Source organism: Dendrobates tinctorius, unplaced genomic scaffold (assembly GCF_039654945.1).
Source record: "Dendrobates tinctorius isolate UK_male_01 unplaced genomic scaffold, ASM3965494v1 ptg000003l, whole genome shotgun sequence".
NCBI lineage: Eukaryota > Metazoa > Chordata > Amphibia > Anura > Dendrobatidae > Dendrobates > Dendrobates tinctorius.
In genome coordinates this window covers 86830248-86849751 of record NW_027361671.1, presented here as the reverse complement: position 1 = coordinate 86849751, position 19504 = coordinate 86830248, and the positions used below count along the sequence as shown (strand labels likewise).

Sequence of the window (19504 nt, the reverse complement as noted above, 5' to 3'; positions counted from 1 at the left end):
GCTTATATCGCCACCTCCTAGCGGACAGCGGCGCCTGCGATCGGCGCACCCTATCTTTAGCATAGGGTGCGCAGATCGTGCGCAGGCCGTGCGCTAGTTGCGCTTTGACCTGCGCTGCGCACTTTTGACGGTGCGCCGTGCGCGCCAAAATCCAACTTTTTGGATTTTGGCGCGCACGGCGCACCGTCAAAAGTGCGCAGCGCAGGTCGAAGCGCAACTTGCGCACGGCCTGCGCACGATCTGCGCACCCTATGCTAAAGATAGGGTGCGCCGATCGCAGGCGCCGCTGTCCGCTAGGAGGCGGCGCTACAAGCAAGGGGCGGGCACGCCGGGCCGAGAGCCGGCTCGGGGGCGGAGCTACCCCCGGCCGTGCGTGCGCTTAAAAAGCGCTAATGTGAAACCGGCCTCAGACATCTCCTTTAATTCTTAGGAAGAAGAGTGGCTGTGTGAGACTTAAAGGGAACATATAAACTGACCTATGTTGCCCAAGCCACAGGCAGCGTGATCCAGAGCCTCGTTGCATGACTTGCAGTTTGAATATCTCTTATCAACAGACCTGTCAGTCACCTGGAGGGTGGGATAAATCCGCCCAGGCTGCACTAGACTAGTCTCTGTTCTAGCTGGTCCATGGAGCGTTTTACAGAATAATATGCCTGGCTGCAATCGTGAGGTCAGGGGCTGATTTGTGCTGCCTGCAGTTTGGGCAGCATAAATCAGCTGGCAGAGCCTGGAAGAGATTTATAACCAGTCACATAGTTATTAGCTTATTTTTGTGGAAACGTCTAAGGGCTTGTGCACACGACTGACCTCATATGAGTGCTATCTGTGGTTTTCACGGTTACCTCTCGTACCTATAATATTTTATAGGGCTTTGCACATGGACGATTTTTTCCTTAAACCAATTGGTCTGTGCAATAAATCGGAGACTTGTCCTATGCTGTTGTGTCTGATCAAAATCAGCAATGCACGTCTATGGGTCCGTGAAAAACAGGACTGAAGTCGGATCACATCCAATTGAGGTCCGATTTTCACGGACTGACAGAATGGAGAAGCTGAAGAATGTTTTTTTCTGTCCACGTCTGAGAAAAACTGATGACACTCCGATCAAAGTCTGATCAGAATAATCAGACCATTTTTATTACATGTGGAGTAAACAACGGTTGTAAACAGACTCAACCCCCACGAAAAGGAATTGTCCAAATCAGACAAAGTTAAAATGAGAAAATCCCTTAGGTCCCTGTTCATATACTGTGGTTCTGTTGCAAAACTGCTCTTTTATGGAAACTGGGGAAAACTGCAGATGCTCCAAAAATGTAATCAATCATAGTCTAATATTGTCACTTTACAAAAAGGAGAAAAGGAGACAGTGCTGTTAAGAAATTGTCTACAGAATTACATATTGCAGTAGGGAAGCACCACACTTGCTTCTAGTTTAACTTTAAACATGTAACAATAGCATAAAATTGTATGTGATCCTGAATAGGGAATTGAAATAATCCTGAGAATTATGAAAGCAATTGTCCGGTAGCAACTGAGTGACTTTTTTTTTCTTCATCTGTCTTTGGGATTAACATTACTAGAGTTATACTTTATATATGGCATACATTCTAATGCATCAAAAGGAGATCATAGGATCAGCATCACAATGTGTACACTGCATGCAAAATGAAAAAAGGCCACAACCTCTGGGAGCAGATCTAACAATAGATATCTCACCAGCCTGGCATCCAGACCAACAGCTGCCGACAGCAGGTCTCAAGCATTTCCGAGCTATCGTCATTTCATACCACTGTTCCCAAAAAGATATAATAGCTGTGAACAATATGTTATGGGCCAAGTGGCAACTGGAGAAAGGATATGGAGAACAGGTTGTACCTTTACACATAATAAAAGCCTAGGTGATAACATACATACAGTGCACATACAAGTATTATCTATAGAGAAGTGTAATCCTAAAGTTCTTCCTCCTCTATAAATATTATGCCCAACTTTTCACCCTGACAATAAAAGAAGCCTCGATCAAAACTGGGTTAGTCATAAATCCTCTGGAGCTTCTTAGTGTCCAGAAGTCACATCATACTGTGGTCCAGATATACCGTCATTTCTAGTAAACATTTAATGCTTCTTGCTTCCAGCTTCTGAAAGGCCTGCCTGTGAGAACAATGTGGTGCAGTCTAGTTAGATAGAGTGGGTAGACCATTGTGTACTTAGGGGTCAGATTGCGAAAGAACATTTCAAGAGAAGGACACAGCTGTGGTCACACACGCCTTCGATTTGCGGGAACTCAAGTATGTGGCTCTTTGGTTCACAGCCTTTTCAGGCCAGGGCATGAAACCAGAACAGAAGATTGTTGTCTGGTGTTTAGTAGAGGTGGGTGGGGTGGCGTACACTGGATTTCAATCATTTTTCTCACTCAGTGATTTTGGTAATTTTGCCAAATATAATTTTTTCCTGACTTGGCATTATTAGTGTAGAAGATTCTTTCAGCTTCACAATAAGTAGGGCAAAGACATTTGTCCCAATGTTAAGTGTTAGCAACATACTAGAAGAACATAGAGAAGTCAGTAGTGAATGACTAAATGGAAAGTCTCACTATTAAAAAATTTTATCATCTTCATCTTCTGGTACAAGTTTTTAATCACCATTGACTTCCACTAGGTTAAAATAATAAACTCAGATGTTACATACATGCCAGTCCGGCGAAGCCTCTGGCATGTAGTCATGATGTCACTGCGGTGACATCATGGCTACAGTGCACATGACAGCTGCAGTCAGTCACTGGGATCAGTCAGGCATTGATTTCAATATGTGCTGTCTAATGCTTCCTTTTACCAGTGATGGCACTGCAAGGGTATCAAAATACTTGATTCCAGGTTCTCCCGCAGATTATCGTTGATTGATGGGAGTCCCAGCAGCCTGTGATCAGCTTATTTTCAGTAACCTTTGTAACAAAAATGGATTTAAACTGGATAAAACCACAATCTGATTAAAAGGTATATAGTCTAGTCTTGCGTCCTTTTTTATTAGTATTTAGTTTAATTTTTAAAAACAATTTTGCACAATTCTTTTTCTTGTAGATTTCATATGGGAAGAAAGATAATTTTAATCTGCAAGAAAAATATATATGAGGCTTTTTAGCTTCTTCAAGTTTTGCATTCTTGGCATTTTTAAAACGTTTGTCTGGAGACAGATTTTTGTGTTTGCGCCCGTAATCATTGGCACATTGAACATAGTGCTTTAAATATGTGCCTCGGTATTAAAAACAAAAATTCAAATATTTTACTTATGCAATTGTTAAATCAAGTTCTTCTGCACATTTCAACATCAAGTATTTTTATGAAACATTTGTATAAACATTTGCTAAGCAAAAAAGGGCAAAGTGAGTCCAGGCATTTGGTGTATTGTAAGCATTCTACACTTATTATCATGAATTTAAAGGACATCTTGTCAATTACTTCTTGGTAGACTGTATAAAAATATTCCTGAGTGTTGTGACTTGTCCATATTGGTTTCACCTTTAATGTACGTAAAGCAAAGGGGCGCCATATTAAAGATCAAAGTGGGCCCCCTGTTAGTGCTGGTTGATGCCATAAGTTCTTATCACAAAGAAATTGAAATACATATAATTTTTTTCTCCTTGCATAGCTGCAATTTTGGAGAAAGGGAGTCCTATAACCACATAGAAAAGGGGGATAGGATTAGTCAGAGCTACATCCATCTACCATCATCCCAAAGATATGGCGTGCAATTTATGTACACTAGAAAAATAATGAAAATTTCACTTTGTTCTCTTTGCAGCACTTATTGGGGCATGTGGTGGAAATTACACCAAGGAGGCTGCTGCTATCTACTCCCCGGATTTTCCAGACTCATACGGATCAGGAAAAGCCTGTTACTGGACAATACAAGTTCCTGGAGCCAGTTCAATCCGTTTTAACTTTACCTTCTTTGACATTAAAGACTCGCGGGATATGGTGGAGCTTTTAGATGGCTATACAAAGCAGGTTTTGGTACGATTTGATGGCAGGAACCACCCATCACAGAGTTTCAACATTTCATTAGATTTTGTCATCTTGTATTTCTTCTCTGATCGCATCAATCAGGCCCAAGGATTTGCACTTGTATATCAAGGTAAGAGTAATGGTTCTTACATGATAATTTTTATGCATGTACTAGACTTTAAAAGGAACTTGACACGTGAGAAACACACTATTAGCCTGCAGATATGGGGATAATCTACAGGTTAATAGTGTTCTGAATCTGCCCGGTGATGGCACTTAGACCCCCTCTACCGGGAGAAAAAATTAACTTTATTCATCATAGTAGCATTTCTGTTTCAGTCAAAGGGTCGGTGGCGGCGTGGGTTCAGACACTGCTCAGTGCATAAAGAGTGGCGGCTGTAATCGCGCCCCCGGCATTAAGTGACAGCAGCTCAGCATTAGGGCCGGCTGACAGTCAGTGCCATGGGCATGGCTACAACTGTCACTCTCTATATACAGAGCGGTGATTGAACCTGTGCCGGTGCCAGCCATATGACTGAAACAGGAATGCTACCCGGAGGAATAAAGTTCATTTCCTCCTGGCAACAGGGGTCAAAGTGCTGGCACCGGGCACATTCATAAAGCTATTAACCAGAAAATTAACCAAATATCTGCAGGTTCATAGCATTTTTACCTGTGATAGGTTTCCTTTAAGATTTTGGGGTTCGAAAGGGGCATGTTTTAGACCTGTTATTATATGTTTCATTAGCATAGTAGCCCGAAGTCCAATACATTTCTTTTCTTGTCCTCTACTTATTAAAGTCTAACAGGAATATAACATTAGGACTTATCTATTTACCACTTTATGTAGTTTGATGGATTTATGTGACTCTTACAAAGAACCCAAGTTTGCTATAAAATCTTCTACTAATCTACAGATCCCCACAACTGCCTTGTATCACTGCCCATGTCCCCTGATATTCTCCAGTCTCCCTGTCCCAGCATGGTTGGCACATGAATACTGCATGTCACTAATTGGCTTCAGTGATCATATGCCGACCACGCAAGAAGAGGAATTGAGCAGGCTGGTGAGGAACTCAGGCAGTGGGATAGTGGAGCAACGAGATATCAGTAGGTCACTATGGTTTTTTTTTATACATTTTTGGTTACGCTGGGTCTTTTGTCAAATAGAAAATGGAGTGGACAATTCCAATAAATCTAAACGTAATAAAAGGAAGGCAGGTGCTTAGATGAAGGGTGAGGCTTAGCATTCTTGGTCACTTATGTAAGAGAGGAAAAAGTTTGTTGGATGCAGTGAGTAAACAGAGACACAGAAGGGGTTAACAAGAATTTACTAAACAATCGATAACATTAATACTTCACACAGGGAGGTAAAGGCAATGGTAAAGGAATATACAAGATAAATGGGACACTTATCGGTTGCAGTTCTGGCAGGGGGAAGGCTGGAATATCTCCCGGTGGAGTCTCAAACGGTGCACAAAGTCTCTGTCTCTGCTACGAAGAAACGAGTAACACTGCCGCCCGACAGTGCCAAAGGATTCAGTCCTTTTTGTCTTTGGTATGCTGGAACGTGGAAACAGTCCTTTGTATGAATGTCTCAGAAATGGCGCCGGGCACGGGTCGTGAGCACGCGCACTAGACGCAGCAATGCGTGGTCTTTCGGAGTAGTCTCTAGGCTTTTGTTCAGGTATCTCAAGTGAAGCAGGGGTATTCAACAGTACGGATACAGATGGTAGCTCAATAGCGTCAAGAGCAATCTCAAAGTCAGCACACGGAAGTCTGGAAACAGAGGAATCATCAGTAGGAGCAGTGGAGAGGGAGTCAACTGTCTCCTGTCACCTTCCCGCCAAGTCTGCCCCGTTACCGCGCTCGGGTCTCCTTTTGTTCCCCATGCCCCCTGCTGTCTGACAGAAAGATCTCTCCCTCTCAGAGGACAATTTCCCCGCCAACAGTGGTGACAGCCCCGATAGTTCCGGCTTTAAAGGGTACCACACACCGCTGACTCCGTCTTGTCTCACCTGCTTACACTTAATGCAGACGTTAGTGGTGATGGACTACTGCTGCAGACAGTTCTTTTACAGACAGACTGAAAATGATAGGTATAATTATAAGTCATTTTATGTTTGTTATAGCGTATAATATGTGTTTCAGCCAAAATAGGATTTAAAAAATGTAGATATTCTGATGGTAAAAATAGGCTGAATCTTTCTAAATTAAGAATTTCAATCTGTATAATCATATTTATGCCCAGGACAAAACACGACTTACAGAGTAGGTTAGATGACAGGTGTCCTCTAGGTTTAGACTTATTCAAAATGCTTTTTCTCATTAAATAAGAATTGAATTTGTAATATGTGATGCAAACAGGCATATTGCTTTACAGCTCTAATTTTAAAGCATAAATCATGCCATACCGGATCGGAGCAGATGGCTGTGGAACACAGATTTTAGATGTGCATCTGTAGCCATTACTTTAAAGTACTAGGCAGTTTGTCATGTATGTTTTAACAGCTGCTCAAACTGCACAGGAGTAAAACAAGTTCGGTCTTTTACTAGTAGAAGAATGTGTATGTGGCTTACAAGATCTTCTGTTGCTGGACAATTTCAATAGCATCCAAGGTGTAAAGTTTCTTTGCTCTTTGAGTGAGTGTTCCCATTGTAAGGTCAATTATCCTTCAATGAGCCCCTCCCTACCTATAAAAATGAAGGAACAGGCAGCTGTAGAGAACATTATTGTCTGGTATCTAAGGGTGTTATTGTAAGAAGACTGCAGAATGATCCCATATTGAATAGAGCGTCAGCATTCCAGGTAACCAGTCAAGCAGAAATATTTGCCTTTTAAGTCCCACCTGGTGTCCTTAACACAGGTTGGTTACCAGGGAGTCACTCTACCATCAGAAGAAAATGTATTCTGACATGTTTAAGTCTATGGGAAGCTTTTCACATGGCTGTGATGGTGGTTTTCAAAACAAGGAGATTTGAACTCCTTTTAAATCTATGTTTCAAGTACAATGGGGCATTCCTGGCAGTAGACCCTTACCAACTATATAAACTCCAATGATAGTTTGAAGTCCAACACATGATGATTTAAAATCCAATAATCTTTATTGTAAATCCATCTAAAATTTGTCTGACATATTACCAACTATATGCTTTAAGAAGATTTAATCATTAATGGTATCCAAACTGAATTTAGAATTTTTTCATTATTTCAAGATTCATGTTTAACAAAATGAATAGCTAAAATTTTTTATTAGTTGATGTAGTAAACATTTTTTCCTAATATTAAAGGCAGTGGCGTAACTTCAAAGTTATGGGCCACGGTCCGAACTTTCAAATGGGGCCCCCCCATGCCAAAATACATGCACATCTCCGCTCCGTACACCTCGTACACGTGCGGCTCTGCTCCGTACACTTCGTACACACGCAGCTCCGCTCCGTCCTCCTCATACACACACGGCTCCTCTCCATCCACCTCATACACATGCGGCTCCGCTCTGTACACCTCGTGCACACACGGCTCCTCTCTGTCCACTTCATACACATGTGGCTCTGCTCCGTACACCTCGCACACAAACGGCTCCTCTCCGTCCACCTTATACACATGCGGCTTCACACCGTACACACGCAGCTTTGCTCCGTCCACCTCATACACACACGGCTCCTCTCCGTCCACCTCATACACATGCGGTTCCGCTCCGTACACTTCGTACACACACAACTCATCCACGTCCACCTCATACACATGCGGCTCCGCTCCGTACACCTCGTGCACATGAGGCTCTGCTCCGTACACCCCATACACACACGGCTCTGCGCCGTACACTTCGTACACACACGGCTCCTCTCCGTCCACCTCATACACGCATGGCTCCTCTCCGTTCACCTCATACACATGCGGCTCCGCTCCGTACACTTCGCTCACACACAACTCCCCCGTCCACCTCATACACATGCGACTCCGCGCCGTACACCTCGTACACATGCGGCTCTGCTCCGTACACCCCATACACACACGGCTCTGCTCCGTACACTTCGTACACACACTGCTCCTCTCCGCCCACCTCATACACATGCGGCTCCACTCCGCCCACCTCATACACACACGGCTCCTCTCCATCCACCTCATACACATGCGGCTCCGCTCCGTACACTTCCTACACACACAACTCCTCCCAGTCCACCTCATACACATGCGGCTCCGCTCCGTACACCTCGTACACATGCAGCTCTGCTCTGTACACCCCATACACACATGGCTATGCTCCGTACACTTTGTACACTCACGGCTCCTCTCCGTCCACCTCATACATATGCGGCTCCGCTCCGTACACCTCATACACACACGGCTCCTCTCCATCCACCTCATACACATGCGGCTCCGCTCCGTACACTTCCTACACACACAAATCCTCCCAGTCCACCTCATACACATGCAGCTCCGCTCCGCACACCTCGTACACATGCAGCTCTGCTCTGTACACCCCATACACACATGGCTATGCTCCGTACACTTCGTACACTCACGGCTCCTCTCCGTCCACCTCATACACATGCGGCTCTGCTCCGTACACCTCATACACGCGGCTCCGCTCTGTACACCACATACACACACGGCTCTGCTCCGTACACTTTGTACACGGCCGGCTTCTCTCCGTACACCTTGTACACACACTGCTCCGCTTTGTACACACACAGCTCCGCTCTGTACACCTCGTACACACACAGCTCCGCTCACCTCATACACACATAGCTCCGCTCCCTAAGCCTCGTACACACACGGCTGTGCTCCATACACTTCGTACACACACTGCTCTGCTCTGTACACCTTGTACACATACGACTCTGCTCTGTACACTTTGTAGACACACGGTTGCGCCCCATACACTTCGTACACACATGGCTCCGCTCTGTACACCTTGTACACACATGGCTCTGCTACATCCACCCTGTAAACCCCTCCTGACCCCACACATAAACTTACCTCATCCAGCACCATGACAACCAGCACAGCAGAGTCCTCCATACATGGAAGCTCCTGATCATGTGACCCCTGACTCCTCCCCTCCTGTGACCTCATCACAGGTCCTGTGCGCACAGAGCAGCCATCGCGTCAGGCCAATTGCAGCCTGGCAGTCAAAGCACGGAGCTGCATAGCCAATGAGCAGTTGCAACTCCGCGATCGGGCCCCTAAGCATTCCAGGCCCCATCGCAGCTGTGACCACTGCGACCTCGGTAGATATGCCCCTGTTTTCATAGAATCATAGAATCATAGAATCGTAGAGTTGGAAGGGACCTCCTGGGCCATCTGGTCCAACCCCCTGCTCAAAGCAGGATTCGCTAAATCATCCCAGTTAGATGTCTGTCCAGCCTCTGTTTGAAGACTTCCATTGAAGGAGAACTCACCACTTCTCGTGGCAGCCTGTTCCACTCATTGATCACTCTAACTGTCAAAAAGTTTTTTCTAATATCTAATCTGTGTCTCCTCCCATTCAGCTTCATCCCATTGCTTCTAGTCTTTCCTTGTGCAAATGAGAATAAAGTTGATCCTTCTACAATGTGACAGCCCTTTAGATATTTGTAGACAGCTATTAAGTCTCCTCTCAGTCTTCTCTTTTGCAAACTAAACATTCCCAAATCCTGCAACCTTTCCTCATAAGACAGGGTTTGCAGACCGGTCACCATTCTGGTCGCTCTTTTCTGAACTTGCTCCAGTTTGTTGATGTCTTTTTTAAAATGTGGTGCCCAAAATTGGACACAATATTCCAGATGAGGTCTGACCAAAGAGGAGTAGAGGGAAATAATTACTTCACGTGATCTAGACTGTATGCTTCTGTTAATACATCCTAGAATTGCATTTGCCTTTTTTGCTGCTGCATCACACTGTTGACTCATATTCAGTCTGTGATCTATTAGTATACCCAAGTCTTTTTCACATGTGCTGTCACTTAGCCCTATTCCTCCCATTCTATATATGCTTTTTTCATTTTTATTGCCCAGATGTAGTACTTTGCATTTCTCCCTGTTAAAAACCATTCTGTTAGTTGCTGCCCACTTCTCCAGTTTATTTAAATCTTTTTGAATCCTCTCTCTCTCTTCTCTAGTATTAGCTATCCCTCCTAGCTTCCCCTGATTAAAGGGAACCTGATAGCTGATGGATTGGGATTGGGCAGCATGTATTAGACACTGGCTGTACGATCTCAGCCAGGTATGTATAACTCTGAAATGAAGCTTTGTTTCAGGCCACGTGCACACATTGAGTATTTTGTGAGTTTTTTACCTCAGTATTTGTAAACCAAAACCAGGAGTGGGTGATAAATACAGAAGTGGTGACATGTTTCTATTACACTTTTCCTCTGATTGTTCCTCTCCTGCATTTGGCTTACAGATACTGATGTAAAATCTCATCAAATACTGCATGCATGTGGCCTTAGAGAAAAACATATTTTAAAAGCCACAGGAGACTAGTTGGACAAGTGGGTCCCCAGCGGCATCTCCCTGCCCACTGCCATGGATTAACAGGTCTCTTCCTACACGACCCGTCTGTGCAACTAGTCTCCAGCGCTGCTCAGTCCCTGACGGCCTTTAAAGTATGTTAAACGTCGCAGTGTTTCAGAGTCAAACATACCTAGCGGAGTTCATCCAGCCAGTGCCTGACACATGCTGCACGTGGTTTGGGCAGCATGGATCTCCTGTGAGGCTCACTTTAAATACGTTACGATACACTTTATTGATCCCGAGGGAAATTGTGGTATCACAGCAGCAATACAACAGTATTACAAACAAAACATTGCGAACAGCATTACTACATTACATTACAAACAGCATTACATAGAGTAATTACTAGACACAGATCCTGCACATGACTTACCACAATAAGTAACAAACAAAGGTACACAAGTCTCTGATCCTTTACATTAGTCCGCCGGCCCTAGGTCATAGCCATCTTTCACCCTTAGTGAATTGTTATACATCCCCATAGCAGTAGGTACAAACGATTCCCTGAATTTCTCCTTCTTGCACCTGAGTAGGATTAGATGGCTGCTGAATGTGTTCTTCTGATTCAAGAACAGCTTGTATAGTGGGTGTGTATTATTGTTCATTATAGCCCTGCACTTCTTTTGAATCCTATTTTCCACTACCTCCTCAAAAGAGTCAAGATGGAGGCCAACAGCCACGCTTGCTTTCTTGATAAGTTTGTTGAGCTTATTGGCATCAGCTACTCGCACACTACTGCCCCAGCAAATGATAGCAAAAAAGATGGCGCTTGCTACAACGGACTAGTAGAACATTTCCAACATTTTACTGCACACATTAAATGACCTGAGCTTCCGCAGAAAGTACAGTCTGCTCATTCCCTTCTTGTGAATCTTCTCTGTATGACACCTCCAATTAAGTTTGCTGTCAAGGTGGACCCCCAAATATTTATTGGTCTGAACCATCTCCACCTCCTGGCCAGCAATAGTGATCTTTAAGTAGTCATCTTTTTTCCTTCTATAACTCACCACCATCTCCTTGGTTTTCTTTACATTTAGTTCTAGACAGTTAGTCTGGCACCAATCCACAAAGTCAGAAACCACCCTTCTATATTCCTCCTCATCCTGGTCCCCCACAATGCCCCCTACAATCACTGAGTCATCTGAGAATTTTTGGAGGTGACAGAAATCGGATTTATACTGAAAGTCAGGTGTAAAATATAAAAAGAGAACATTACAGTGAATATTTATACATTTTAGTCCAGATATTTATACATTAGATATCGGTCGGCAGAACGAGAGTTCAGCTGGCATCAATCTCTTCTGACTTCCCCCATAAACAGGAAAGCTGAGCTCCGACAAATAATCTTGTGTTCTATAGGAGGTACCTGCTGCCATACTCTTCTACCCACCAAACAAGGGAAATGGCTGTTGAAACCCCCTTCCGTCTCTTCCACGACATTGGGGGTGTATTTGGTTATGCTGAAATCCGCAGGTTCAACTGACTTTTATCTAATGTACATGGGGCCTTTACACATGCACTATTCTTGCTTCCATATGTAGTAAAAGCTCCAAATATCTGCACCCATGCTCGGACTGGCCCATAGGGGAACAGGGGAATACCCTGGTGGGCCCCCAACCCCACTGTATGTTCAGTACTTGTCAAATTAACTTTATTCACTCTGTACAGAAAAAAGCAGGATCTCATTCATTAACCAAACTACTCACTTTATTATTATATAGAGATATATGTAAATTTGTTAACCATGTTTGCATGCAGGTGAAAAGTGGGCCCCCAAAGTCAATGTTACTGGTGGGCCCTTGGCACCCCAGCCTGACACTGTCTGCGCCTGCCAGTGTAACAGAACCCTGACTTCTCTCATCCAAAGCTTATCACTATTAGCCTCTATATATATGTTTAGCATGCAGTATAGCATATACTAAACCTTGCTAGGTATAGATTGCAATTATATATGTTTTTTAGCACCAAGATATAAACAGAAATGTCTTCTTTTATTTGGGACATAAAGGAAGTAGTGGATCTAACCATGGAGCTGCTCAGTGAAGCCTTCAGAGGTGCCGCACATCAGATGAACCCCTTGAGAAAATATACCGGTGGTGAAGTCTTGTAAACCTTTTGCGTTATCTTGTCGTCATCACTAGTGAAAGCAGCAGAACAGTGGAATATACAACCACCGTAGCAACAATAATGGGTTAACTAGCCCACTGCTCTTATACTATTCCCGAGAATAGACTTATATATATACAGATACTTGTGGAATGTGCAAACAGTTTTGTCTGAGTGTTTAATAAAATTGTGTTATCCAAGTCTGTCACATCAACATGGAAGTGATTGTGATGGCTTCAGTCTGTACCTTTCCTATAATCTGATTCCAGGGCTGAAGAGACTCCAATGCAGCTCAGATGTAGAGTAGGATTTTTATCCAATGCTGTATTTCTAGCTTATAAAACTCAAGAAAAACTAAATATATTGTAGTAAGTAAAAAAGTAAATAGTAATAGTACATGTAGATAACAAAAGGTACATAGTTAACACTATTTTGATTAAAAAAAAGCTTAAAAAGCCATCCCACCGAGACAAGGTGTACCCAATCGGAATAGTCCTATCCTATTTCTTGTCTGTAGTGAATATATAATCTCAGTTATATATTGTACCCAAACAGTGGCTCTTATAAGGAGACCTATCATCAAGGACTTAGTGCCAATCCTAAGTAGTACAAGTAACTACACATTTTGGCCCCAATTAATGAAACCATTTTCAACAGAATTCTACCATAAAACTATTATAAATGTTGCAACATGCAACATTTTTGGGCAATTCGCAGTTGCTCAAAATGTCATGATTCTTGCTGTTTTTCTGCCACTTCTGGCTCTGACCAGCTCTGGCATCTTTTTATAAAGTACTAGCTGAAGAGCCCGGCGCCGCCCAGGCATAGTAACTAACTACGGTTAGTTATAACAAATTATAATGATTATAGCTATATATATATATATATATATATATATAAAGCTGAGTGTTAGGCCCTGCCCACTCCACAAAGCCACATTCACTATAATATCCCACATCATCCCGTCAGCCAGAGCTACCGGACAACAACCCTTAATATCCCACATCGTCCCATCAGCCAGGGCCACCGGACTACTACTCCTAATATCCCACATAATCCCATCAGCCAGAGCCACCGGACTACTACCCCTAATATCCCACATTATCCCATCAGCCAGAGCCACCGGACTACTACTCCTAATATCCCACATCATCCCGTCAGCCAGAGCCACCGGACTACTACCCCTAATATCCCACATTATCCCATCAGCCAGAGCCACCGGACTACTACTCCTAATATCCCACATCATCCCATCAGCCAGAGCCACCGGACTACTACCCCTAATATCCCACATTATCCCATCAGCCAGAGCCACCGGACTACTACTCCTAATATCCCACATCATCCCGTCAGCCAGAGCCACCGGACAACTACCACTAATATCCCACATCATTCCATCAGCCAGAGCCACCGGACTACTACCTCTAATATCCCACATCATCCCATCAGCCAGAGCCACCGGACTACTACTCTTAATATCCCACATCGTCCCATCAGCCAGAGCCACCAGACTACTACCCCTAATATCCCACATCATCCCATCAGCCAGAGCCACCGGACTACTACCCCTATTAACCCACATCATTCCGTCAGCCTGGGGTCTGAACCAGAGTGCTAAGTGGAACTGTCCTAACTTCCATACCGGGGATCCCTTTAAGAGAGGCCTGGTGTCAGAAAAAGAGCGCTGAGTGGATCTGCCCTGACTTCCATACCAATGATCCCTTTAATAGAAGCCTGGGGTGAGAATCAGAGCGCTGAGGGATTTACCATAACTTCTATACCAGAGATCCCTTTAAGTGAGTCTGGGATCAGAACCAGAGCGCTGAGTGGATTTGCCCTGACTTGCATACCAATGATCCCTTTAATAGAACCCTGGGGTCAGAATCAGAGCCCTGAGGGATTTGCCCTAACTTACATACTGGGGATCCCTTTAAGAGAGCCTGGGGTCAGTACCAGAGCATTTGTAGGCAATTGCCCTGACTTCCATACCGGAGATCCCTTTAAGAAAGTCCTGGGGTCAGTACCAAAACGCGGAGTGGATTTGCCCTAAATTTCATACCAATGATCCCTTTAAGAGAAACTGGGGTCAGAACCACAGAGCTGAGTGGAATGGTCCTAACTTCCATGCCGGAGATCCCTTTAAGAGAAGTCTGGGGTCAAAACCAAAGCGCTGGATGGATTTGCTCTGACTTCCATATAAATGATCCCTTTAAGAGGGAAGATGTGCCTATATGATGGAGGATATGTGATGTGTATATGGGCACAGGAGGGGGGATTCATTTCTGTCATGTGCTCTCTGCTCCTTTTTGGGGGGCAGACAATGGCTGGGAGCTTATGTTCCTAGAGATGCTAGATTTCTCCCACCATGTCAGTGTCTGCTGAGGTGTTGTCAAGTGGGAAAACTTGCTCATAGCAACCAATCACAGCTCAGCTACTTTTAACCAGCTCTGGTGAAATGAGAGATGCTTAGTGATTGGTTGCAAGGAAAAACGTTGCTCATAGCAACCAATCATAGCTCAGCTTCTTTTGAACAGCTCTGTTGAAATTAAAGATGCTTTGTGATTGGTTGGTGATACACACATACATGCATTCAGTTTTATATAGAGAGATTGGGGAGGCAGTGTGGCTCAGTGCAGATGGCAAATTCATCATTATATATGTGTGGCAGAAATTACTTTGACTGGCGTAACATTTCTTGTGGTGGCGAACGGCAGCTAAAAGATGCACCAAATTCATTAAGAGGGGGCAAGACTATTAATGAATATTGAGGATCTTATTCCAGTGTAAGAATGGATTACATTAAGACTGGAGTACACAGCACCGTACTTCATGAATTGGGCTTTTATCCTTCTATTGCCATATTCTATGCTATTGCTTGAGGAAGGGGGAGTAAAGCAAATTATTTTGATATTTACCACTCCATAATCCACTTCTGCAGCAGTGTATGTAACTAACTGGGAATTGATATTAACCAGGTACAGGAGAAATTAATTTTTGATTTTACATGAAGAGTGTTAGCAAAAACTGACAGTTCAAACTAATCACAGCACAATGTAGGTGACAAAGCCTTGATAAATATTGTACCCTCTGTATTTTAAACCATTGCTGCATTTTGTCTAAAATCCTTCTATATTCAAACATACTAATGAGATGTCCGATGCATGGTTGGCGTGGCTAAGTGACTCAGGGCACCTCCCCACCTACTGCTTTCCCTCTGTTTCTGCCCTCTCTTCCTTGATTGACAGCACTGGCTCCTGTTGAGTGTTCACGTATAACAAGGTGCCCAGATCCACTTGGCAAAACCAAGAGGGCACCAAGCACCTCATTAGGATATTTTAATAAATTATTATTTATTTATTATGCTTAGGCCTCTTTCACACTTCAGTTTTTTGCATCAGTTATAATCCGCCAAAAGGATGGATGGCGGATCCATTTTATTACTGATGACAACGGATGGCACCCGTCCGTTTTTTTGACGGATCCGACAAATGAACAATTTTAAAGGAGTCGCAGCCTGGAAAAGGAGGGAGAGAGGGAGGGAGAGGGAGAGGGAGGGAGAGGGAGAGGGAGGGGGAGGGAGAGGGAGAGGGAGGGGGAGGGGGAGGGGAGGGAGAGGGAGGGGGAGGGAGAGAGAGAGAGAGGGGGAGGGGGAGGGAGAGAGAGAGAAAGAGAGAGGGGGGGAGGGAGAGAGAGAGAGAGAATTTTTTTTTTTTTGTCCAGCACCCAGAAAGAATTTCGGGTTAAATGAGTGTCTGGAGGATCCGCCACAGAAAAAAAACATTGCAAGCTCCATTTTGAAATCTTTGAGGATGGTAACGGACAGCAACTTTTGGCGGATCCGCAAAAAAAGCGGATGCAACGGACGGCAATCCGCCAATAATGGAAGTCAATGGGGAAAAAAACGGATCCTCAAAAAAAAATTGAGGATCCGTTTTTTTTCAAAACCTGGCGGATTGTGACTGATTGTAAAAAACTGAAGTGTGAAAGAGGCCTTACTTACAGTGGGGCAAAAAAGTATTTAGTCAGTCAGCAATAGTGCAAGTTCCACCACTTAAAAAGATGAGAGGCGTCTGTAATTTACATCATAGGTAGACCTCAACTATGGGAAACAAACTGAGAAAAAAAAATCCAGAAAATCACATTGTCTTTTTTTTTTTCATTTTATTTGCATATTATGGTGGAAAATAAGTATTTGGTCAGAAACAAAATTTCATCTCAATACTTTGTGATATATCCTTTGTTGGCAATGACAGAGGTCAAACGTTTTCTGTAAGTCTTCACAAGGTTGCCACACACTGTTGTTGGTATGTTGGCCCATTCCTCCATGCAGATCTCCTCTAGAGCAGTGATGTTTTTGGCTTTTCGCTTGGCAACACGGACTTTCAACTCCCTCCAAAGGTTTTCTATAGGGTTGAGATCTGGAGACTGGCTAGGCCACTCCAGGACCTTGAAATGCTTCTTACGAAGCCACTCCTTCGTTGCCCTGGAGGTGTGCTTTGGATCATTGTCATGTTGAAAGACCCAGCCACGTTTCATCTTCAATGCCCTTGCTGATGGAAGGAGGTTTGCACTCAAAATCTCACGATACATGGCCCCATTCATTCTTTCATGTACCCGGATCAGTCGTCCTGGCCCCTTTGCAGAGAAACAGCCCCAAAGCATGATGTTTCCACCACCATGCTTTACAGTAGGTATGGTGTTTGATGGATGCAACTCAGTATTCTTTTTCCTCCAAACACGACAAGTTGTGTTTCTACCAAACAGTTCCAGTTTGGTTTCATCAGACCATAGAACATTCTCCCAAAATTCCTCTGGATCATCCAAATGCTCTCTAGCAAACTTCAGACGGGCCCGGACATGTACAGGCTTAAGCAGTGGGACACGTCTGGTACTGCAGGATCTGAGTCCATGGTGGCGTAGTGTGTTACTTATGGTAGGCCTTGTTACATTGGTCCCAGCTCTCTGCAGTTCATTCACTAGGTCCCCCCGTGTGGTTCTGGGATTTTTGCTCACCGTTCTTGTGATCATTCTGACCCCACGGGGTGGGATTTTGCGTGGAGCACCAGATCGAGGGAGATTATCAGTGGTCTTGTATGTCTTCCATTTTCTAATTATTGCTCCCACAGTTGATTTCTTCACTCCAAGCTGGTTGGCTATTGCAGATTCAGTCTTCCCAGCCTGGTGCAGGGCTACAATTTTGTTTCTGGTGTCCTTTGACAGCTCTTTGGTCTTCACCATAGTGGAGTTTGGAGTCAGACTGTTTGAGGGTGTGCACAGGTGTCTTTTTATACTGATAACAAGTTTAAACAGGTGCCATTACTACAGGTAATGAGTGGAGGAAAGAGGAGACTTAAAGAAGAAGTTACAGGTCTGTGAGAGCCAGAAATCTTGATTGCTTGTTTCTGACCAAATACTTATTTTCCACCATAATATGCAAATAAAATGAAAAAAAACAGACAATGTGATTTTCTGGATTTTTTTTTCTCAGTTTGTCTCCCATAGTTGAGGTCTACCTATGATGTAAATTACAGACACCTCTCATCTTTTTAAGTGGTGGAACTTGCACTATTGCTGACTGACTAAATACTTTTTTGCCCCACTGTATATAGTGAAATCATATTGCACAGTGCTTTACAGACCGCATCCTCACTGTCCCCACGATCTAAATTCCCCAACAGCATGTCTTTGGAGTACCCATAGGAAACCCATGCAAGCACGGGGAGAACATACAAACTCCTTGCAGATGTTGCCCTTGGTGGGATTTGAACCCAGGACTCCAGTGCTGCAGCGCTAACCACTGAGCCACCGTGGGCAAACACACCAATTTATTGAAACAATAGAGGTACAGTTTTTATTAGGGCTATGTCCCTTACATGGGGGAGTACATTGTGATATCACCATCAATAGATATGGATTAGAATTTTCTCGACTCTTAACAAAGGAAAGCAGACAATTGATATTGTGATTTTATCATTTATGCATGAAATAAATAAAAGCATGTTAATCCACTGAAAAATATCCAATTTAGACCAGGTTCAGACAGCCGAATTGGAAACTGGGCCAGTGCCATCCACACATTTCATATCAGTGTGCTCATCCATAATCCATATTGCAGACGAGTGCTGGAGCTGTCCTTACATTGCATGCATTATTCTGGTCCGTTTTACGCTCTAATAGAGCAGGCTGTAATTTTTATTTTTTTCTTCATGCAGGTAATCAATCCATGTATACTGGCTTTAATGGGTCCATGTGCAGATAGAAAGCCCATGGACCAATTATACACTCAGTCATACTCATCAAAAGTTGTTCATCACAAAAATATTCACCCATCTATTACCCGTTAAAAACAATGGGAATAATGTCAAAGATTATCAAAATATAATAATAAAATTCCAAAATTAATTGATATATACATAAAACTTAAACAACTCTTTTGAAGGATATTTGATATCATATAGGCCTACAGCAAAAAATGACTAGATGTCGTATGAATCAACAGCAAGCCCATAATGTGTGACGGGGATTTTTTCTTTGTGGGCAAAGCCCTGGGACTGTGAACAGACAAACCAAGAGTGCCAGTGAGGCACTTGGAAATGTCTGCATTGGAGGTACAGAATTAATTGTATTTTCTGGTGCGTATCGCAGCATGTACATATGTAAATGAGACCTCATGAAATCTCACTCACAGGCTTTGAGGAAAATCCACATTGTAAATTGGCTGATGCTACAGATTACAATTCCACAGCATAGCAATTTATGCCACAGATGTTTCACATTTTGCAATGTGCAAAGTAGCTTATATCAGGAAAATCAGAGATCTTCTCTAGTTTGGCTGGTATGAGCTCCTTCGCCTATTTTATTTCCTTGAAAATAAGTGTCCATACTGAGTTGGGTCTCTT

General features: G+C 43.6%; 1 protein-coding gene across 1 annotated transcript in view; it reads left to right on the top strand.

The window, feature by feature from the left end:
- The window catches only part of KREMEN1 (kringle containing transmembrane protein 1), a 254774-nt gene that overhangs the window by 212558 nt on the left and 22712 nt on the right, over window positions 1-19504 (top strand). Inside the window, exon 6 of the mRNA XM_073558918.1 lies at window positions 3799-4131. Within this exon, the coding sequence (XP_073415019.1) occupies window positions 3799-4131 (333 nt within the window). The remainder of the gene's footprint in view (window positions 1-3798; window positions 4132-19504) is intronic.